The 22,966-nt window shown below is 48.6% G+C and overlaps 2 protein-coding genes across 2 annotated transcripts; one reads left to right on the top strand and one right to left on the bottom strand.

Moving 5' to 3' along the window:
* Window positions 1–4: 4 nt before the first annotated feature.
* PSMC3 (proteasome 26S subunit, ATPase 3) lies at window positions 5–10,320 on the top strand. The gene is made up of 12 exons (XM_072337370.1): window positions 5–194; window positions 267–347; window positions 4,984–5,109; window positions 6,354–6,458; window positions 7,066–7,128; window positions 7,545–7,682; window positions 7,786–7,929; window positions 8,143–8,291; window positions 8,788–8,884; window positions 9,033–9,178; window positions 9,349–9,430; window positions 9,534–10,320. Exons 1-12 carry the CDS (start codon window positions 168–170, stop codon window positions 9,642–9,644), a joined length of 1,269 nt encoding a protein of 422 aa, XP_072193471.1. The 5' UTR covers window positions 5–167; the 3' UTR covers window positions 9,645–10,320.
* On the bottom strand, window positions 10,185–22,437 carry LOC140252539 (transmembrane protein 178B-like). The gene is made up of 4 exons (XM_072337371.1): window positions 21,428–22,437; window positions 14,668–14,781; window positions 13,417–13,554; window positions 10,185–11,816 (listed from the first exon to the last, which is right to left on the bottom strand). The coding sequence occupies exons 1-4, from the start codon at window positions 21,804–21,806 to the stop codon at window positions 11,572–11,574; spliced, it is 876 nt and encodes a 291-aa protein (XP_072193472.1). The 5' UTR covers window positions 21,807–22,437; the 3' UTR covers window positions 10,185–11,571.
* Window positions 22,438–22,966: the final 529 nt, after the last annotated feature.

The raw sequence follows: 22,966 nt of genomic DNA, 5'->3' as shown, positions 1-22,966 counted from the left end.
CGGGGCGCTGAGAGAGCGGGGTCGCGGCGGGAACGGGAGGGGCGCGAGACTCCGCAGCTGCCGCGGCTCTGCCGCGAGACCCGCGTCTGGCTGAGGGACCGCCGGATCTGCCGTGAGGAATCTGCCGTGAGGAATCTGCCGCGCGCCGCTCTCTCACTGAGGGAAAGATGGCGTCCGTGTGGGATGAGTCGGAGGTGCGGGACGGGCCGGGGAGGGCGCGGGGCCGGGCCGGGAATCGGGGCTGACCGTGCCGTTGTGCCCTGCAGGATGGCGTCGGCGAAGAGGTGCTGAAGATGTCTACGGAGGAGATCGTGCAGCGCACCCGCCTGCTCGACAGCGAGATCAAGGTAAAGCGGCCGGGCCGGGGCCGGGGAGAACCGGGGTTAGCGTTCATCCAGGGAGAGGCGGGGGCTGGTCAGCGCGTCGGATCGTGACGGCGAGCGGTGAGAGCTGAGGGCGAGTGTGTGAAAAGGGCACGGCCCGATGGAGCCGACGGACGGCGGTTCTTCGCGGCCTTCGTGATGTGGGCGCGCTCCTCGCGGGCCCGGCGCGGTCAGGCAGCAGCGTGGGTCGGCTGCGGCCTCAGGAGGGCCGTGCCGGGCTGCCGCCCCGTGCTGCCAGCCATGCCCGGGCCTGTGCCTTTGCGACCGGAAGGGTCTCTATGGGCGGAGGGTGGACTGTAGCAGCGTGTGACTGACATACGTACAGCCTTATGTACGGTCTGAACCTCTCTTGTTTCACTCTTTGTTGCCTCTCATCCCTCTCTTTGCTTCTCGAGCCGAACAAGTCCCGTTCCCGCAGTTGCTTCTCACAGAATCTGTGCTCCTGTCCCCGGCCAGCCTGCTGCTCCTGGTCTGAATTCAGGCACAGCTGTTGATGTGTACTGTGTGTGTGTGTGGGGGGGGGTCCAAATCTGGATGCTGTGCTCCAGATAGAATCTAACAGGTGCTGAGTACAGAGGGACGATCACTTTCCTCCATTTGCTGGCTGCCCTTTTTCTGTTACATTATTAAGGACCCTTTGAGTAGCACTGCCCCACCACCTGTGCATGCACAGACTTCTCCTATAGGTTGGTGTCATCTGCATATGTTCCCTCATCTCAGTCACAGAGGAAGCAGTTAAACAGGACAAGGCCTAGACCCGTCCCATAATAATACAGATAAATTCATCTTGTTTTTGAGTTGCAGAATAGAGTAAGTGTAAGCAGCTTTTTCCATTTTATGGTAAGAGCATCATACTGGAAGTAGCAGAAATATTTATGGTTACACTCTCTTCATGCAAGCTTAGAAACATTCCTTGAATGCTTCCAAGACCATTAGAATTAAATTTCGACTTTTTTTCCTTTTTCTATAAGATTCTTTCTCAATTCTTGCCATAGTTCTGTCCTGTTAATAATGGTGTTACAGTACAATGTTGTGCTTAACACCAGGAGTTTGAAACAGCTCATAGAGAAGGATGAATTTTCCATTACATAGAACCGCTGTAAGCCAGTTCAGGCGCAGTGAGCTCAGAGGCCATGTGGGTTTGCTGCCCATGGGGCTCACAGAGCTGTCAGGCTGTGACAGCAGCTAGGAGCAGGAGCAAAAAGTGTGTGGCTGTCTCTCAGACGCTGCCGAGAACCACCTATGTTAAGGGTAGTAATTTTGGATAGAAATGTATTTGTTGTTGGGTGGGGATTACAGAACTTTATCATCTTCTATTTGATTTTCCTTCTAAATAAAAGAAAAATTCGCAGAAAAGTTAAAATTACATGATGTTGAGATGTAAGAAATGTAGGTTATCTACCATGTGCACAACATACTGTGGTTTGTGTTTCAATTTTTTGGTGTTGTTGTTGTTGTTATCAGAAAGGTTTTATCTCATGTTGAAGTCCAGGTTGGGGTTACCTTGAGCCATAAAAGGCAGATCATAAATTGAAAAAATATGAGGTTTCTTGGGGCACCAGGAACTTTTCCCTGTGAGGGCAGTCAAGGCAGTGCCGCGGGTTGTCCGGAGAAGCTGTACTGCCCATTGTGCAGTCCTGTCCTTACGAGCTTTCTAGATTCAGCTGGGTAAAGTCCTGAGCAATATGGTATGAGCACAGCTGGCCCTGCTCTCAGCAGGCCCCCAGAGGTCCACGCCCTCGTTTTACTTTGTCTTGCTGTCACACTGTTGGGAGATAAGTAATGGATATTACTCTAGAGTTGGGTGATTTGATTTTTATGGAGAACATGAAGTGTTGTTCTCTACAGAAGCAAGAGACATGTTTGTTTCTTATATGTAGGTCTTGATATGAATGGTCTTGTAGATAAAGACAGCACCTGCGTTTTTGTTCCACTGGAAGCAGTGGTGCTACATCCCCTTGCAAGGGTGCTGCTAGTCCCACTGCTTCCCACTGACCTCAGTAGACACAAGCCCTGATTCTGCCATCCCCTGTTGATGTTCTGGTTGTTTTGATGTGTCACTGTAATACTTTCAGTTCAGGGTGTTGCTGACCACTCCAGCACACAGTTCTTTAAACTCAACAACAAATAATTTCCAAATGGATGCAGATAGATGTGTGTGTGAGCATGTTTATTTAGCTGTGTATCTATCTATATTCTGTTTATTTCGAACAAGGCCTACTGATAGCAGGTGGGATCTACTTGACTCAAAGGGGGGAAAGGATCCTAGCCCAGTAGTTAGTGAGGCTCACTGAGAGGGCTTTAAATTAGGTTTGAAGGGGAGAGGGGATAAAATCGGGCTTGCTAGAGAGGAGCCCAGAGGCAGCATGCCAGGGCTAGGGTGAGACTGGCAGCCCGGCTGAGGTGTGTCTACACCAGTGCATACATGGATAACAAACAAGTGAAGCTACAAGCCATTGCGCAGCAGGAAAAGTACAACTTAGTCACCATCACTGAAACATGGTGGGAACGTTCTCGGGACTGGAGTGCTGCAGTGGAGGGCTGTAAACTCTTTAGGAGGGACAGGCAAAGAAGGAGGTGCAGTGGAGTGGATTTTTATGTTAGGGAGTGTTTTGGTGTTGTAGCGCTTAACACTGGCAGTAGTATCAAGGCCTTGTGGGTGAGGATCAGGGGAAAGGGCAACAAGATTGACGTCCCATTGGGAGCCTGTTACAGAGACAGCTGGCAGGAGTCACGCAATCACTGGCACTTGTTCTTGCAAAGGACTTCAACTTACCTGGTACTTGCTGGAAATTTGATACAGCCCAGCGGAAGCAGCGTAGGAGGTTCATGGAGTGTGTAAAAGAAACTTCCTGACACAGCTGTAAGAAATCCTGCCAGGGAAGTGCCCTGTGAGACCTGCTGTTTACGTACATACAGAGAAGGACCAGTGGGAGGTGCGGTCAGAAGCTGTCTTGGGCATAGTGAGCACAATATAACTGAGTGATGAAGTCAAGAGGGAGGTCGCCAGAACTGCTACTTTGGACTTCCAGAGGGCTGATTTTAAACTCTTTAGGATGCTGGTTGGGAGTCAGTCCTGGAGGGCAGAGGTCATGGAGCAGATCTCAAGTGTGATCATGTGGCATGTGCAGGACAACCAGGGGGATCATTCCTAGCCAGCAGGCAGGTACTGCTTGACCAACCTGATCTTCTTCTGTGACCCACCTGGTGGGTGAGGGGAACGCTGTGGATGTAACCTGTCTAGGTTTTAGTAAAGCCTCTGACTGTCTCCCACAGCGTTCTCTTGGAGAAGCTGGCAGCCCATGGCATGGACAGGTGTGCTTTTCACTGGATAAAAGCTGTGTGGATAGCTAGGCCCACAGTGTGGTGGTGAGCGGAGTTAAATGCAGCTGACACCGGGTGTTCTCAGGGGTCAGTACTGGGGCTGATCCTGTTTAGTATCTTTACTGTTGCTGTAGACTAAGGAATTGAGTGCATCCTCACCAAGCTGTGGTATATGACCTCAAGTTGGGAGGAAGTGTTCATCTCTTGGGTGTGGGAAGATCCTTCAGAGGGATCTGGGAAGGCTGGATCGATGGACTGAGACCAATTGTATGAGCTTTAGCAAGTGCTGGCTCCTGCTCTTTGGTCACAGCAGCCCCATGCATTTCCACAGGCCTGGGGCACAGTGGCTGACAAGGTGTGTGGGGGAAAAGGATCTGGGCGTTAGCTGACAGCTGGCTGAACAAGAGCCAGCAGAGTGCTCACATGGACAAGAAGGCCAAGGGCATCCTGGTTTGTATCAGGGAGGTGATTGATTGTCTCACTGTACTCAGCACTGGTGAGGCCGTACTTGGAGTACTGTGTTCAGTTTTGGGCCCCTCAATACAAGAAAGACATCAGGGCCCTGGAGCTTGTTCAGAGAAGGGCAATGAAGCTGGTGGAGGGTCAGAAGGTCTTATGAGGAGCAGCTAATGGAACTGGGATTGTTGAGTATGGAGAAGAAGTGACCCAGGGGAGATGAGATTGCTCTCTACAACTGTCTGAAAGGAGGTTGTAGCAAGTCAGTGTTGGCCTCTTCCCACGTAACACTGATGAGAGTTAATGGTCGTAAGTTGTGTCAGGGGAGGTTCAGGTTGAATGTTAGGGAAAGGTTGTTACAAACAGTGGTGAAGCATTAGAACAGGCTGCCCAGGGAGGTGGTGGAGTCACTGTCCATGGTGATTGATGGAGTTAGTGGACATGGTGGGGATGGGCTGATGGTTGGTGATCTTAGTGGTCTTTCCAACTGGAGTGATTCTACAGTTCTGTGTATGTGTGTGTATATGTGTATGTGTGTATGTATGTAAAAAACACAAACACTTGCTTTATCTAGGCCAAACTGCAACCTTGTGAGCTGATGTGTTGATCAGGGTTAATGTATCCAGTGACACTGGGGAGAAATGAATGCTAGATATTCCTTGGGCTAATTTGATGACTGCTTTTATTTTTATGTTACTCTTTATCTCCATTGTCTTCCCAGCCTTACATTTTTATAATTACTTTACTCCCAGAATAATATACATCGTATGTTGCCACGCTGTTCTGGTTTCTACCTCTTTTTTCTGTGTACTCATTCCAGATCATGAAGAGCGAAGTGCTGAGAGTGACCCACGAGCTTCAGGCCATGAAGGATAAGATCAAAGAGAACAGTGAGAAGATCAAAGTGAACAAAACTCTGCCGTACCTGGTCTCAAATGTCATTGAGGTGAGTGCTTTTCTGGAGCAAGGAGAGAACTGTACACTGTTTGTGTCAGGTGGGAGAAGGGATAGGAAGCCCATTGGTCGTTGGAGACGTGGTGTGTTGTCAGACTATTTCTGATCATGAAGTCAAGACTTCTGGGTTTTTCTGCTGGTTTTCTTTGTGACCTGGAAGTGCTTATCACTTGCCCGCTTCACGTTCGGGTCATTTCTTGGGGGGGTATTAGCTACTGGGCTTCTGTATGTAACACGGCTATTGGAGGTGACACAGCCCCACTTAGTGTAGACCTGAGTACATGAAATTTAGCAGGGTGGTTGAAAAGCAGTGGGTCTGCTACTTGTAAATCTGTACGCTATTGCCAGCTCTGCAAGAAGATGACTTCTGCAGTTAAAACAGCAGCAAAGAAATGCTAATCAAAAAGATTTTTGAGAGTTACACAGGTAGAAAAAAAGAAGAGAATGGATTGGATTTAACACATTCTCAAGTGGTTTTCTTCATAACTAATACACACTGGGGGCAGTCCCTGCACGCTCAAGGACTTGCTAGCCATGTTGCAGCTTCTGTCCCTTAACTGCACTGGTATTTTAGGATAAGAGGTAATGGCCTCAAGTTGTGCTGGGGAGGTTCAGGTTAGATGTTACCAAAAATTTCTTATCAGGAGTGTGAGGCACTCAGCTGGGCTGCCTCCATCCATGGCCGTTTTTAAGAAGTGTGTGGATGTGTTTAGTGGACATGGTAAGGATGGGCTGATGGTTGGACTTGCTGGTCTTACTTTCTTCTCCAACCTTTATGATTCTATGATTTTATTCACAGCATCTTCTTATACCTGCCTGCACTGGGTGTTTAATGAGGTCAGTTGAGATAGCCTTGCAAATCTTTGAGAAGTGCAGAGTTACACGATGTCATTTTTGTGATCAATCCATTTATCGGATATTTTTAAAGCGTAGGCAGTTCTCAGCTTTGGAAAACAAGGACCGGTTGGTATCAGTGTTTTAGATCTTCATGTAAGATGCTGTAAGGAGAAAAGCAATCGGTGCCATTAGCTGCTGCTTTGTTCTGGCTGTATAGTGTCTTTTTCTGTGCTGTTGTGTGCTGCTTCGTGAGGAAAAGATAAATTTTTATGAGGTACTTCAGTGCTTTCAAGATTCTACTGCAAATAAAAATTCCCGTTTCCATTTTGTATACTCCATGGAACTTAGAAGCCATTAGTCTGGCTACATTATAGGGAAGATTTTCACTCTGGTTTTCAGCTACTGGATGTTGACCCCAACGACCAGGAGGAGGATGGAGCGAATATTGACCTGGATTCCCAGAGAAAGGGCAAGTGTGCTGTCATCAAGACCTCTACACGGCAGGTAAGGGCTGTGTGTCCAGTTAAGTGTGAGGAGCAGCCAGAAGTTACACTGGTTGGTCACCTCACAAATAGGGATGTAAATAAAACAGGGATGTTTAATGCCTTCTTTGCCTCTGTCTTTAACACTGATGATGGGCACTGGGGCCTCCAGAGCCCTGAGGTGGGAGACGGTGACTAAAGGGAACAGTCAGCTCCCAGGCAGCTCTGAACTTTGGGATTTGCTGCTCCAACTGAATGAACATAAGTCTATGGGGCTCAGCAGGATTCATCCCAGGGTACTCTGAGAGTTGGCTGATGTCATCGTGAGACCTTCATGAGTACTTTTTCAGTGATGCTGGGAATCTGGAGAGGTCCCAGTTGGCTGGAAGCTGCCAAATATTGTCTTTATTCTCAGGAAGGGCAACAAAGAAGGGCTTGGTATTGACAGGCCTGCCACTGCCTGCTAAAATCATGGATTTTATTCTGGAAATTACTGAGGAATACTTGAAAGACAATGCAGTCATTGGTTACAGGCAGCACGGGTTCACAGGTTCTTTGATTCTATGAGTGCTGGAAAGTTCCTGGTCCTAGTACATCTGGCTTTGCTTGCTTTAATTCCTGTCTTGTAGACATACTTCCTGCCTGTTATTGGGTTGGTTGATGCTGAGAAGTTGAAGCCTGGAGATCTAGTGGTGAGTATTGTTGTGGCTGTTAGCTGTGATGTTGGTTAGAAAATTGCATGTGCCTTTTCCTTTAGAAAGGACACCGTCTGTTCAGGCCCTGCTGAGATCATTTTGTACTGAAATTCTGATTTACAAAAACTATGGCTTCAATAGGATTTGCAGCATAGAAAAGTCATGTTGGAGAGCCTGTTTATACAGTTAAGTGCACAGAATTCAGCTGTCTACCTGGTATATTGGGCCTCTTCCTTCTAAAATAGTCCAGATCAGTTGTTGTGTTGTCCACCTTGCCAAGCTGTTGTGATTTGATGATAGTATTGGAGCTGGTCATACCTGCATCTTGGAGGTCTAGTGGGTCACCTCTGATTCTGTGTGCTTTGATTGCTATCTGAAGGGCATGGTAAAAGCAAAGAACTTGTGTGTTGTAGGGTGTGAACAAGGACTCTTACTTGATCTTGGAGACTCTGCCTACGGAATATGATTCACGGGTAAAAGCCATGGAAGTGGATGAGAGACCCACAGAGCAGTACAGCGACATCGGAGGGCTCGATAAACAAATCCAAGAGGTGATACCAGTGTGAATGAGGACAGCAGGCTTTGAACTTCCTAAACGGGGCAGCCCGGGCTTGTGAAGTTTGGTTTTGAGTGAACATTTTTCTTTTGCTGTAGCTTGTGGAGGCCATTGTCCTGCCCATGAATCATAAGGAAAAATTTGAAAACTTGGGTATACAGCCTCCCAAAGGAGTCCTTATGTATGGGCCTCCAGGAACAGGGAAGACGCTTCTAGCTCGAGCGTGTGCTGCCCAGACCAAGGTAAAAGGAACCTTTGAATACTTTCGCTGTGGTGGAACAGTAAGTGAAAAAGAGAGACAACATCTCCAAGGGGAAAGGGAGTTTACCTATAAGCTGCTGTTGGGACTTTTTTTGTTTACTTGGTTGTTTTAATTAAGGCTTTTCTGTAGCACTCAGGGCTGGCACTACTGAAAAATAACAAAAATTAGACATAGGATTGTCTTTCGTTCCCAGGCTACGTTCCTGAAACTGGCAGGGCCGCAACTTGTGCAGATGTTCATCGGTGATGGAGCCAAGCTGGTACGAGATGCATTTGCTCTAGCCAAGGAAAAAGCTCCTTCTATCATCTTTATTGATGAACTGGATGCCATTGGCACTAAAAGGTGAGGTACAGGCCATGTTGCAGAGCTCATAGGAGCTGTGTAGCTGCCTCCTCTGCCTGAGTACATGAGGGAAGTTGAGCTTAATGTATGACTTACTGAGAAAGAGGGTAAACCAAATCACAGATTCAGCACTCACCACAATCCTTGGGCCCAAAGTAAAGTATATGTGCTTGAGTGAAATGTGTGAGCCTGGAGATCCATCCAGTTGTCTGCTGCAGCACAAAACTGTTTACTGCTAAGTAAGTGCATCAGACACTGGAGATGTTTACCCTCACTTACTGCTTAGGCCTGGACAACATCAGCCCCATTCAGTTCTAAGCAAGACTTGGATGCTGCTGACTGTTCTAGTTGCAGTGTTCAAGGTACCAAGGAGGAATTTGGGAGAGCTTAACCAAGGAGTGTGAAAGGCGGTCATTCTGCTTTTTGTGTGACTATAAACATGAGGGTGGGGTGGTCGGGGTCCAGCTGATCTTTTTTTCCCTCATTTTCTCCTCAGGTTTGACAGTGAAAAGGCTGGTGATCGGGAAGTGCAGAGGACCATGCTGGAGCTGCTTAATCAACTTGATGGTTTCCAGCCCAATACACAAGTCAAGGTTGGGATCTAGCAGAGTGCTGCTGAGGGCAAGGGCATTTCATTAGGGGCTGTAAAACAGCGTCCAGGGATGAAACTTGGTGGATCCTTGGGGACAAGAGAGGCCTGTCCTCCAAGTGCCTCAGGCTGATAACCGTACTTGTACTTAGGTGATCGCTGCAACCAACCGTGTTGATATCTTGGACCCAGCATTGCTCCGCTCTGGACGACTGGATCGCAAGATTGAGTTCCCGATGCCTAATGAGGAGGCCAGAGCCAGAATTATGCAGATCCACTCACGCAAAATGAACGTCAGGTACAGGATAGGTGTGACCCGGGGCTGTATTTGTCACTAATGCTGATGGTATTTCAGGGCTGTGGAGGGGTAGGTACCTTCCTCTGGGGAGAAACCCAAGGGAGCTAAGGGAGCTCTGTACCCTGCTTTTGTTTGGCAAGTTCAGACTTCTTTTTCCCGCCTCTAATCAGCCCTGATGTGAACTACGAGGAACTGGCTCGCTGCACAGACGATTTCAATGGAGCCCAGTGCAAGGCTGTATGTGTTGAAGCGGTAGGTAATCCTCTAGAGCAGCCAGCACTCATAGGAGGGAAGTAAGAAAGCTAGAGTGGTGTTAATTAACGTCAACCTGACTAAAATATGTCTTGTTGGGCAGGGGATGATTGCCCTCCGTCGCGGAGCTACAGAGCTCACCCACGAGGATTACATGGAAGGAATCCTAGAGGTTCAAGCAAAGAAAAAAGCCAATCTGCAGTACTATGCCTGATCTCTGCCCAGTCAAGGCAGTGGCTGTGGCAGAGGACAGGACTAGACTGGACTGTACCACTTATTTTCTGTCTGGCAAAAATAAAACTTTTTTTTCCTCTAAAATGGTGATGTGTCGGGGCTGTTGCCCTGGTTCAGTGGCTCTGCATAGACAGAAGGGAAGGAAGGTAAGAAGCTCCTGTTCTCAGTGCCTGTCATGCTGCCTATGGATTAAATCCTGCTCTGCTACTTCAGGAGACCACCAGGTAATACTGCTGTAAGTGTACTTTGGAATCCGTGCTCTGCCGCTCGGCCAGCATCCCCTGGTTTGACATGTGCAGTCAGTGAACAGGCTGTACGCCTTTTCAAGATCCTGACAAACCTTTTCAGCACTCAGCTCTGCAATGGGGAGGTGAACAGGACCCTCACGTGAATGATGCTGTAACTTTCTCCTTTAAGCTGAACTCTGGAAGCTGTAACACCAGCATTGCTGATAGATGGGAGTGCAGTGGTGGGTCAGTCTGGTAACTGATAAAAGAGAGGTCACAATTACATCCACTGAGCAAGTCGGTCTGTACTTTTAATGCCAGTTAAGAATTACAACTTCCATTTAAAAATTACACTTTTCATAAATACACTGACTTTAGCATTAAGTATCTTACATGCCACTGTATTGTATTTGAAATACAATGTAAACATCTCCAACTGCTGGCCATCTCATCTTTGCCTGTGCAGTTTTTGCACACTTGGGAGAGGGGCGGGGATGTGAGGGGAGAATTAATAGATGGATGAAAGAAAAATGCACCCAGAGTACTTTGGCGGGTGTTCCTGAGTTAGCCATAGTACTTGCGCTGGTTCCAAATCCCTACTGCTCACTCTAGAGAGGGAACTTGCTCCAGCAGAGCAGCACGTGTGTTCTTGCTGTGCTGTGCTCAGGGTGTTTGGCATTGGAAAGGGGTGAGTGGAGAAGTGAGCAGAAGCCACGCGTTCCTGAGGAAAACACACTGCAGTTCCTTTGGACATTAATATTAGAGGGGGCTGTACATTCTGCAATATTAGCAGTACCTGCTGTTTGAGCTCAGGGAGAATTACTCATCTCCTCTAACAGAACAGGAATTGTACCCACAAGTTTCTTGGGTGACAAAGGCTGATCCCAGCAGCTCTATGTCATACTTTATCCTGGCCTCCAGTCGGATAGTTGTGAGCTGCATGTTGCATACATCTCTTCATTGAAACAAGGCGTTCTTAGCCAAGTGAATAACCTGACCTGCGTAAGAAGCTGAGGAAAACTTACCCCCTTTTTCCTAAAGCCAGTAAGATTTTTCAGTCTTGCTGCTCAGTTACAGCAGGCTCCTTTTGGAAATAGCTTTAGTGGTGAGTAAAAGCTGATACTACAGCATAGAATAGCACAGATTTCTGCTTTAGATGAACTAATACTAATGATGGGCTAATTCTTTGGCCTAAACCCTGGCTTTAGATCACGGTTCTTTTGGGAAATTATGGCAAGTCTGTTGCAAAAGTGTTCAAGCCAACTTCACAGAGCTTCTGGCCCTAATTTGGGTCTGAATTACACAGACCTGCAGCAATAGAGTTGGTGCGTAAACATCCCTTACAACTGGACAGTAACAGGACCACGGAGGTACAGTTCAAAAAACAGCACAAAAGAAGACACAGCCTTGGACTTAATCCCTTGTAAACAGAAGAAAAACAAAACAGAACTCGGAACTGTCCCCCCTTAAACCATCGATGAGCAAATCAGCAATAATTCAAACCTGGAGTTGCTTGCAATGTCCGTGTCCATGGCTGCAGGCTGTAGCAGCATCCCCCCCAGGCTGGTATTTCCACAGCTATGGCACCGCTCCCCACACCGACACGCCGCCTCTTCTGGTGTTAACCCACAGCTCTGCCCAGGCTGCGCTTTCCAGAGTCTCTCCTCACCGCTGCCGAGGTCACACAGCCCCGTTCTCTTGTCTGGGTTTTTGTACGGATGCCCGCGAAGTGTTGAGGGATGGGGCCAAAGTGCAGAGGAACCCAGCCAGCAGGGTAAGGCCCAGGCCTCCCCAGGCACAGAACATGGACCAGCCATAGCCATGACTGATGTCCTCTGGCAGCCCGTAGACGTAGCGAGGGTAGCGTGACAACTCAAAATTGATCCCAGCTACGCATGTGCAGAGAGAGATGATGCAACAGGTACCTGCAGGAGAAAAGCCAGAGCATTCTACAGTGCCCTCAGGTTAATTACCCTGCTTGTTTCCGTTTCTTTCCATTAGTTTCGTTCCCCTCCTCCAGCCCAGGCATTCCTAAAGCTGTATGTTTTCAAAAACAAAAATTAAACCTTTTTACTTCCAGCCCATCACTTTTAAAGGGCAGGAAAAGGAAGGAAAAAGAATGGCAAATACATGTGAGTAGAGCATATCTCACACCACAGATAACCTGTACTGTCTTAGCTCCCCGTGTTGCTGTTTAAAGCTCAGTCATTCATAGTTGGTTATGCAGCAGCTCTCCGAAGGCTTTATTTCCAGGGACAAATGCCTCCTGTGGAAGGTAAAACAGCTAAAGCCCAGTTTGCAACACTCACTGCTTGCTTTCCTCTGGGAACTTCCACGCTGCTGCCAGCTGGAGTGCTGGGGGCTTTTATCAACCGCTTCTCTATTGCTAAGCTCCAGAATACCAGTGAGGATCAGAGTCCCTCAGTGGTTCTGCCTTGTGCTTTTTTCAATGTAGGTTAAAGTTCTGCTACAGCATTAACTAACTGCACTGTCTGTCATCTCTGTGAAACCACAGGAAAGCTAAAAGCAACTGTTCTGGAGATAGGACAGCTGAGGCAGGGCTGAAGTTCTTAAGATCACTTTTTAGTCACTAAGAATCTCGTCTAATTATCTTATTAATGGGGAAAAAACCAACACATCTTTCATTGAGTTACTCTGAAAGTACTTTCATCACCATCACAGCAAAGCTTAAGTGCAGAAGCACTCAGAGGGGTCTCAGTCTACCTGTTCCACTTCATTCCCTCACTGCTGTGCATTAAAACGTTAAAAGCACGAGAACATGCAGCTAAGCAACACGTAGAATGATCAAGGACGGTGCAAGGCTAACTTCAGCCTTACTGGTTTCATACCACAGCAGCAACTTGGCTTCCTGTGCACCTCCCCAGAACGCTTCTGAAGAAAGTTCTCGTACTGCAGGGGAAGATTCCTCCCATTTGCAGTATGACAACAAACTACTATCAATGGATAGAAACCACGTTAATGGACAGAAATGCTGTTAGACCATTTTGTTCCTTGCTGGCCTCCATTACAGATGCTGACACCTGACCTCTTAGGTAGCAGCTCTGCCTTTCTATTAAGAAAAAGATGAGCAGCTACTGAAAAGTTGCCTATTTACTGCTTGCAATTTAAGGATCCATATCCTCACAACATCTCAGGAGCTTTTTGGTGCATTTCTTGCTATGCTCCTTTCAAGTAAAGAAACAAACTCTTTGTTTTTCAGCTGGACAAGCAAAAGTACAGAAGTTATTGTTACTGAAGGATGCGAGCATCTTTGAGCAGCAGAAAGGTGCTGAACTCGGATTTGTTTTCTTTAAAATTCCTTAGAGAAAGCTATGAAATGACTTGCCTGGCAGGAGCAGCAGGCTGCACACACAGCAGGCAAGAGGACTGTGGGCACACACCAGCTTTCTGGAGCAGAAAGCCCGTGTGCACATACAGCAGGGGCTGCCCAGACACATGCAAACATGGGTCCTGCCAGCTGCCAGAAGCAGCACCAGGAACAGAAGACAAGCGAAAGGCTCTCACCTCCCATTAGGAAGAGCAGTCCAGCCACATACTGCATGAGCTCCTGCTGTTTGCAGCACCCCAGCACACCGATGATCCACCCAAACAGGATGATGGAGACTGCCATGCCAATGAAGCCAGCTGTCATCCTCCGCAGATCTAAGAGACAAAACAGAAAATCAAGAATAAAATGAAGATGGTGGCACCCAAACAGGACTTGTTGTTGCACACATGTTTACTTACATGCATGTGCTCCTCCCATAGCTTCCTCTATAGGTAGCTTGCACAGCGCACTAGAACTATTGGCACTCAACCAACCAGACTCCCTTCAGCTGGGCATTGTGCAACGAGGGGGCATTCCTTTGCTGACCAAGAACAATTCTACTGAACATACGCAATGCAGCCAAATAGCATTGGACAGAAGGGACGCATACAAATGCTGCAATGGTTTACAAGTGTTAGTGCTGCAAGAACTGGTGTGTGTGGTTTTCCTGCATTTTGGGGTGAGTGCTGAAAATAGAATTAAAAAAACCCACTGCAAATACAGAGGGCAGGTGGCCTGAGGCGAAGACAGGAGCAGTGGAAGACAAGCAGACAGAAGAGCAACACATAACCAAGGGAAGGATTACAGTAACAAGTTCTTAAAAATAAATGCTGATGATATGGACAGCATCTCACCATCCATAACACAAGTGCTGTTCTTGTCTCCTCCTCATTCTGCCTATAGGTTTCCTCAGCACTGCTCTCACATAACTGAGGCCATTGAGAATTATGGGAGCCACTGCAACCAAAGAAATACAGGGAGCAGAAAAGCCTGACCAAATCATGGTCATTGATAGGCTACAGGTCAGTCATCTGTGCGGAAAGGATGTGGGCACCAGGCTGCCTGTGGGCTGGGACAAACAGAGGTGTTCCCTGGAAGAGCTGGTTGTCAGGGAGCTGTGTCAGGTCACCTGTGTGCATGCAGAAGAACCGCAAGCTCCTCCCAGGTTATATGGTGTCACAGTGCCTTGGTCTATCCTTGAGATTCAGAATACAGTTCTGTCTCACAACACACTAAGCAGTTCGGAATTCCTGAATTCCCCTGCATAAGCCCTTCCAAATCTTATGGTCTCTTCCAATTATACTCTTGTCTGTTTTCCCATCCTCACTAACAAATACAGTTATACTTAGAGACCAGTAACAGATATCTGGTTTAAACACCTCGCGTGGTAAGACATTTAAGGCAACGAGCAATCCAAACAGCTTCGTACTCTGCTCTGGGTTACTTACGGAGAGCGTGCCACTCATCCTGCCGGATGGTGTTGGTGATGTTGACGGGTAAGTTGCGTGGCAGAGAGCTGGAGGTGTAGTGATACTTCACAGCAGTGCAACGCTGAATAACTCCTGTAAAAGACACAGCAGTATGAGACAGCAAAACCCTCATGCCCTGAGCTTGTTTCTGAGATGGCTGGCCCAGCAGAGCTCACATAGAAGGAATACCAGAGCAAATGTCATCAAAAAAGAACAGCTTCCTTCAAAGTCTTTAGGGACCTGGAACAGAGGTAGTCTTGCTACGAAGAAAAAGTGGAAAAGGGGAACCCAGCTAACACAGGCAGGCTGCAGGAAGAAAAGCCTGAAGGTGAACAGTAGTTACAGCCACCAAAGGATCCAAAAATTTCCTATAGGAACTGGCACAATATCTTTGGGATAGCTGGGCAGTGAGGAACACATCAGAATACCGACACGGCTGCTCTGTATCTTAGGAATGCAGAGTTGAATCATTTCTTGAACTTTTTGAATAAATGCTGGGAAGAGAACTGAGGGGGAGAAAAGGTTGAATTCACCTCAGTAGTCATTTGCGCTTCTAATGAACAGCAGCACCCTGCAGGCTTGGCAATATAGCCTGAAGAAAAACGTATCCCTGCTACAGATGTGGACCTATGGACATCCTCCTCTTGAAAGGGCTTTTCACTTCAGAAAACAACCAAAAGCAGTGAAGATACTGGCGGTGTGAGGGAGGGAAAGAACAGCCAGAAAAGTAATAAAGCTAAAGAGTTCCCCTGAACAGCGGTTACAGGTCATCACCACCACTACCTGAATTCTGGAGCAGAGAAACCATTCAGGAACAGCTGACCAGCAAGCTGGTGGGCAGCCTCTGACAGGGAGCTGCAGTGTCCCAAGTTCACAAAAGATGCTAGAAAGCCCAAGAGAAGAACTTAGCTTTGAGCTGCTCCTTCAGCCATGGGAAATAGGACTTTGTTCTTCACCACCACTCACTGGGACTGCATCCAGCTATTCCTGCAGAGCCCTGCATGAAGGAAAGCTCCTGCTTCAGAAGAGTGGGAGCTGCACACACACCACCCAGTCAGCTCCAGCGAGCAAGCTGAGCCTCCAAGTGGGAAGTGGACCTGAAATCCCCCATGCTAAAAGAACAGTGACATTTATTACTTGAAATGGAACAAGCAGATACGTAAAGAACACACCCCCAAAAGACCAAAGCTGGATTTCCCAAACCCTCTGAGCAGCAACACATTGAAAGCAGACTCTTCAGCTGTACCTGCACTGCCTGAGAAAATCCATGGTCTGCGTTCTTACAGTGGCTTACATGAACAAAGTAAAACCTCGCCACCTTCTTACACAAATTTGCTTATTCAGAGGTTTTCAAATAACAATTCATTCTGCCTCTGGTTTAACACCTTTCTTCCTCCTCTTCTCCAGAATTCAAAGTGCTGACTTTACGGAGGCAGTGCATAAGCCTACATTAAGAAAGCACAGTTGCAAAGTGAAGAGCTCAAACATTGGAGAATTCCCAGATTTACACTGCTCACAAAGCTCAGCTCTGACCTATAATCTACAGGCCTAGTGACAACTCTTGGTTCTGCCACTAGAAACCATTTTTCCTCTAAGATTCCCACTTCACTTGTCCTGCTCCGTTGTGAGCCAGGTGGCCTCTCACTGTGGGGCCTTCTCCAACTTTGTCAGAGCTGAAACGTGCAGGTAAGAGTTAGGATCAGGTGAGCAGTGAGGGTGATCTCTCAGCTCAGCATTGCCCACTTTCTCCCACACTGTTACTGCATACATCCAGGCAATTCTCAGTAGCCAAATGTTGCATCTCCTGTGACCAGTTCGTGCTTCCATTTTGCTGAGCGAGGCTCAAGCCTAATTTGCACAGACCAGACATACATACACAGATACCCCGTGGACTGCATTCAGTGCATTTTTCCATCTCAAAGTTAGTGCAAAATCAAACCATATTTCAAAGGTATCCCAATTAGTCCTTCAACACAAAACCTCGCATACCTTAAATCAATTGCTACCAGATAGGGACAGCATCCTGCTCTCCATTCAGAAACCTGCCAGCAAACCAACTCCATTTCCACTCCCCCCCTCCTGTACCAGACTCTGAGGAGCACAATAAGAAAGCCTGCCAAAGTTGAAGTTTACCTTCAGGCAAGGGCTTGAATAGAATGGCGTAGTATGGTGATCAAGGACAACAATTAAGAGGAATGTTGGGTTATTTTGGCATGCAAATAAATTGAAAATGCAGGACATAAGGTAGCCTGTGCTCACAAGATTACATTATACTACATACCAAGAAGAAAAAGGTTGTGTGCCTTCCTAATCCTGGCATTCCTTAGGGGCATTACAAGAACATTGTGCAAGTTGTACCGTATGTGCTGTTTTCTTGATTAAAAAATAAATACAAGAAGCAACAAACTGCTGACACTTCCATGGCTGACCCACATGACATCCCTGTCCATTCCATCACCCAACAGCCTCTAGATCTGGCAAATCTGCAGTTATGTTTACTAACAGACTGCACTTAGCAATGGCCATACCCAAATGGCTTGTTCATTACATATCCCACTATAATACATGTTCAACGGAGCAGTCATTCCTTTAACTCCTCCAGTTTCTCATCAGCTGGGAGGACTGGAAGCACAGACACCGGGATGAAGCCATCTTCCCCATAAGGGCCTCATTATTGCCATAAGCTTCCATGTTCCTCCAATTGTGCATCCCCTGGTTCCTACCTCCAGCTACATGGTGCTACTGAGTAGTTATTTCTGCCCAACACATACGAGATGCACCAGTCCCATCCCAGAGCTTTCCCAGAACAAGCTTTAAGAAGCTATAAACCCTTCAGTTTATGAGTAGCGACCAACCTTTTTTCTTCTTTAAATTCCTTCCATTTACTGTTGTTAAAATGCATGGTGTTCAAACAAACCCCCTGAGTAATGCAAAACAGAGCTTTCCTAGTCAATCATTTTCTACTGTCACCACCTTGCAAACAGTAAGTTTTTCACTGACCAGACAAGACCACTGAACAGCATCTAACAAACCCCTGCAGGATTTCCCTGCCCACAAGCTCTGCACACAACCTGGTTTTGCTGCAGTACCCGTGTAACCCTACAGCACAGTCCCTGCACAACAACACACTGTGCTCAGGTTCCCACACTCAGGGTGCCCCCTGCGCACACCTCATGGCTTCCCTGCCACATGTCAGATCTTTGGCTGCTCTCTGCTACTGATTGCTAACTTTCCATTTGTCCATTCTTCCTTCCTTTGCATTCTAAAGAAGCACCCACTCGTTTCTCCCCTCCTAGATTTAAACACTTCCCACCTCCCAGTTTTGCTGTGTTTTTTTAACTCCTGCTTTTCCCCTTTAGAAATATAAAGCCAAGATACATACTACACATATCTAAGCATGCGTGCCTATATATTAGCAGCTAACATGATTCAGTTTTAAACATCTCATAGAACATGCTTTGCGTTCCTAGCAGATCATCAGTACTGGACTAGAAATCCATGGAGTTATCCAAATGGGTCAGGGCACTTATTGACTTATAAACGGATTTAAGTAATTTGTTCCGGACTCAAGAAAGGAAATCTTATTCCATAAGTATTAGATGATGAAGAGTACAAACCTTCATCAAAATTACCACCGGACTCTCACGACATTGTTTATCCCTGCCACTAAAAGCCTACAAGAATCTCCAGTTCCAGGAATAGAAGGTGCCAAAGAGCTGCCTGAGAACTTACAGCTAATCAAACTAAAGTAGGACTCTGGAGGTGCAGAGCACAGAGCTTCAGCTCCATTTGTTTGGAAGGTGCAGATGTAGCAGCACTCGTGAGCTAACAGCAACAGCCACACCTGAGCACCAGCTGGAAAAGGCTGTTTTATCATCGCTGCCCAAGAAAAGAAAGACAGCCAGAAGAAGGGAAGGCTGCTAGTAAAGCAGGTCAGGGGGAGGGAAAAGAAGAGAGTCATATCTATTTAAAGACCTGACTCTACAAGAACTATTATTAATAATTTTCCCTCTATGTGTAAGTCTTTAGAGTAGCAACACAGGCAAAGAATGTAAGGGAAGTAAGGTTTACAGGAATAGAGTCCATTATTAGCACAGCGGAAGAAAAAGATCCCAAGCCCTCCCAGTTTAACACGTCAGACCTAATGGCAGATCAGCCCCCAACCATGCAGAACAGATCCTCTGCCCTTTCAGTCTGACCACAGCAGCATAGGGAAAATCCCTCAAAACCAAAAGTACCAACCAAAAATGTTTTCCTTCCCATCCCTTCCCCAGCCTCTCTTCATTCCAATGGGAGCTGAAAGCATGTGGTTTGCTGTGAAACAGAAAAACATTTTACATTACAGGGACAATTAAGAGAATGAAATTAATAAGCCGCCCTTCAGTGAAACAAGATCAACATGGAAATAAAAATGAAAATGCATAAAATTGCTGCTAGGAAATTAAATAGAAGAAGCAGGTAATCACACAGCACTACACAGGCATCCAACATGTTGGCTTGCCTGGGCCACGTATGCATAGGCTGCTCCAAAAGCAATGCCTGATACTTACTTCCATGGGAACTACATCAGATAGAACAAGCACAGTGACGCTGTTTGATAGAGCAAATTGTTGGTTACAAAACTGTTTTGTAACATAGTCACCACTATTAGCTCAGCATTTTCACCACTGACGAACCAAAGCCCACATGCCACACTCATAAAAACCTGCACCAGCAGATGTGGACCACTGTTGCTGTCACCACCACTGAAACACACCACCCACCGCCTCACTGTGCTCACATCCACCGCTTGGTCTCCAGAAAGGTTCGGCAAGCATCAATGAATGTCAGTGGGTGAAAGGTTTTCCTCGTGGAGGAATCCAGTGACACACCTTTGCTTCATACACACATCCACATCAGACGCCATTCTGTCAGACTGCCCCTCTGCTGCCATCTGTCACACAGCAGCACATCATACTGGCTCAGTCTCTACTGCCGTGCTGCCAACATGCACCTCTGACGTTATGGCCCAACAAAATAAAACAGAAAGCGTTACTTCTGGAGCAGCCCTCATAAAATAATACGCCATAGTTAACTTCAAACAAAGCATTTTAATTTTTAATCCTTTTTATGAAAACCTAAAAGAAAGGACAACAACAGAACTGTAAAACTAGTGGGACATGACCTTGTTTCTGTGAAACTAACACATCAGGCTGCAATTCTTAAGGAGTTCTCAAGGCACTAAAAAAATATCTTTCATTAGATTGTATTTGTCCTATGCTTCATCCTTGAAAACAGCTGTTTACGAAGGTACGCAATACCAAAGAGTGAGGACATGAATAAGGCCTGACTGTGAAGCAAGGGGTATTTCTCTCTGCTAAGGTCTGGCCGACCAAAAGTCCAGTAGAGAAGCACCATCACATTTTTGAGTTGAATGTCCGACTGCAAATCTATAGATTCCATTTGCAATTTTGCAGGTTGTGTATTTCTGTTGGCTGTTGTAGGCAGGGGGTGGTTGAACCAAGGAAGCACACGGCAACAGTTGACTGAAAATGGAGTTGCAAATATACAAAAAAATGTATAACTTTTTTGCAATCTTAAAACCTGTTCTCAAATTCCTTTATTACCACACAAAGCACAGATGTGGATTTTTTTTTTTGCTTTTCACAGAACTGTGTTTAGCCAATGCATCAAAAAGCATAAAATTATTAGTCATAATTTCAGCTTCACGTTGCACTGTTCCCAAATGTCTTGTTTTCAGCCTAGATAGGATTAACAGTACACTGAAGTTTGCTTGCTGCTGAATGACAGCTGTGTGCCCGGTGCTGAGCCACTTAGCAGGGCAAAGCCACTGTCATTTGGCATAGGGCAGAGGCTGGGATGTATCACGAACTGCACTGGGCTGCAGGCTGGACATTCCTGCCATAGGGTTTCTGAAAATACAAGTCACCACTGTGCACTGGAATGAACAGACAACGACAAGCTGCACTGCACAGTACCAGTCTATTCCTCCTCTGCTGCACTGGATCGGCATCACAGTTGGAACTGAAGAACTGCTCATGTTTTCTTAAGATAGCATTTCCATTTTGTGCTTCAGTGGAAGCACTTCTCCCAACTCCTACTCTCCCTGTGCTAGCAGGTACCTGCTGGAACAGTAGCTCCTGTTATTTGCCATCAATCACGTACAGCATTTCTTATCCTAAGCCTGATTTATATGTCATTTATTGACTTGTGAGGCAGCCCACTATATTATTTGTACCATCCAGCCCTGGAATTTTATTCACACACCACGAACCACCTGGCTTTGTGCTGCAGCACACCGGCACTAGATTCGCAGTTTTCCCTCCCGTCACCCCTGGAGCCCCGTGTGACACACACACAAATATCGCACCACGGAGGCCTGCCCATCACTCATCCACTACAGCGATGCAAAGACCCCCGCGGCACAACAGGTCCCCTTTTCCCCGCTACAAACAAGACCGCGAGTCTCTCCGCGCCGAGCAAGACGTCATGGCTAGGAGAAAGCTCCAGCCCGAGCACCAGGCCCAGTACTGGCCTACGGAAGGGGCTCCCGCGACCTCGGTCCCACCCGGCACTGCAGCATTGAGAGCGGGCGGGGAGGCGCAAAGCGGGCCGCGGCAGCGGGGCAGAGCCAGCCAGGGCCGCACCCGCACTGCGCCCGTCCCGCCACAGCGCTCAGCACCAAGGACAGCAGCGCGAGCACGGCCGCCTCTCCCTCCCCCCTCCCGACGCCCCCCACCTTTCCGGATGAGCTCCTCGCTGTCCGGCTCGTAGCCCGCGCGGTGGCAGCGCCTCCAGAGCCCCGAGACGGTGGAGTTGAAGCGGCGGCCGCAGTGCGAATCCAACGCTGCGGCGGCGGCGGCCGGGGCGGGAGCCGGGAGCCGGCCGGGCAGCAGGGCCCGCGGGGGCCGGGCGCGGAGCGGCAGGTGCGAGCTGGGCGCCGACATGGAGCCGGGCGGGTCGCTGCGCTTGTGGCCGAAGCCGCGGCAGCGCTCGCGGTGCCGCCGCGCGTCCGTCTCGTACCAGGAGTCGGTGCCGATGGCCACGGCCAGCAGCGCCAGGGCGGCGGCGGCCAGGAGCAGCCCCGCACCGCTCAGCGCCTGAGCCGCGGCCGCCATCTTACCGCGCCGGGGGCGGCGGGGGCGGGCGCTTCTCCCGCAGCCCAGCCGAGGGCCTCGCCCGCCGCGCCGCCCCCGGAAGGGAATCGGGGCCGGAGCTCCTCGCCGGCGCGGTTCGGGGCGGGCTCCGAGAACCGCGAGGGCGCGGCCGTGCGGGGAGATCCGAGCGCTTCGCCTGGGCCGGGGCCGCTCGCGAGGTGCGAGGCCTCACCTCACATCGCCTCACGGCGGGCGCGAGACCGCGCGCGCGGGGCGACCGGCTACGGGCTGTGCGCGTGCAGCGGCCCGGGGGGAGGGGCGGGAGGGAGGAGAGCGGCGGGCCGGTACCGCCGGCAATGCGGGAGCACGCGGCGTGCACAGCGGGGGCGGAATGCAAAGCGAGCCGTCGCGAGCATTTCCGTTATCGCCGCGCGGAAATAAGGTTTCCACGTGCCGAAAACGACGCGCAGGCAGTGAAAAACCGAGCAAACCCCAGCCGTGAGGGAAAGGCGGCCCTTCCTCCAGCTGCAGCTCTCGGCGCCCAGAAACAGATTGTAGGGCGTCACCTTTTCACATCAGGCCTACGGCTACGGTTAGAGAACCCCGCAAGATTTCCCTCCCCCCGTTGTTGCAGTCTCACTGCACCGCACACGGCTGACCCCACGGCAGGGCTCCCAGCAGCCAGAGCCCACAGAAGCAGGGGAACCCAACCCGCACACGCTGCCATCTCCACGCCGCAGCAGTTGGCTCTGGCCAGATGGGATTAGCAGCCGAGCAGCTGCACGTTCGTGCCCTGAAGGCAGACAAAACGAAGGATCTCGGAGGGCTGCTCTCCGAAAGGGTTTTTCCTCATAGACGCTGGCTACATTACGAGCCTTCCGCATCAAGAATGAAAAATCACTGCCTGACACTCACTGCCCTAAACAACGCGGATCAACAAAGCTGCCCTGGAAAGTATTCCGAACCCTCACAGTATCCACGTTCCCTAAACCCACAGCCCAATTACCACAGACTCAATCGCTGGAGCTGAAAGGGACCTCCTGCCATCCACCAGTATTCCGAGTCCTTTCCATCAGGGCTGCGCTGTCTCCTTTCATGCCCCGACTTGTACAGATTGCCACAACCCAGGTGCAAGACTCGGATTTGCTGAACTTAACGAGGTACACCTGGGCCCACTGCTC

The sequence above is a fragment of the Excalfactoria chinensis genome, chromosome 5 (assembly GCF_039878825.1).
Source record: "Excalfactoria chinensis isolate bCotChi1 chromosome 5, bCotChi1.hap2, whole genome shotgun sequence".
Classification (NCBI taxonomy): Eukaryota; Metazoa; Chordata; class Aves; order Galliformes; family Phasianidae; genus Excalfactoria; species Excalfactoria chinensis.
The sequence above is the reverse complement of the archived record's forward strand: the minus strand, read 5'-3'. Positions and strand labels throughout refer to the sequence as shown.

What these genes read in the sequence shown, in the direction of transcription:
- LOC140252539 (XM_072337371.1), bottom strand. Translation starts at nt 21,806, where the DNA reads ATGGCGGCCGCGGCTCAGGCGCTGAGCGGTGCGGGGCTGCTCCTGGCC. An exon ending in CGAGGAGCTCATCCGGAAAG is followed by an intron (nt 14,782 to 21,427) that starts GTGGGGGGCGTC and finishes TGTCTTTTACAG; the next exon opens with GAGTTATTCAGCGTTGCACT. An exon ending in ACTGCTCTTCCTAATGGGAG is followed by an intron (nt 11,817 to 13,416) that starts GTGAGAGCCTTT and finishes TTTCTCCTGCAG; the next exon opens with GTACCTGTTGCATCATCTCT.
- PSMC3 (XM_072337370.1), top strand. Translation starts at nt 168, where the DNA reads ATGGCGTCCGTGTGGGATGAGTCGGAG. An exon ending in CGTGTGCTGCCCAGACCAAG is followed by an intron (nt 7,930 to 8,142) that starts GTAAAAGGAACC and finishes TTTCGTTCCCAG; the next exon opens with GCTACGTTCCTGAAACTGGC. An exon ending in AGCCCAATACACAAGTCAAG is followed by an intron (nt 8,885 to 9,032) that starts GTTGGGATCTAG and finishes ACTTGTACTTAG; the next exon opens with GTGATCGCTGCAACCAACCG.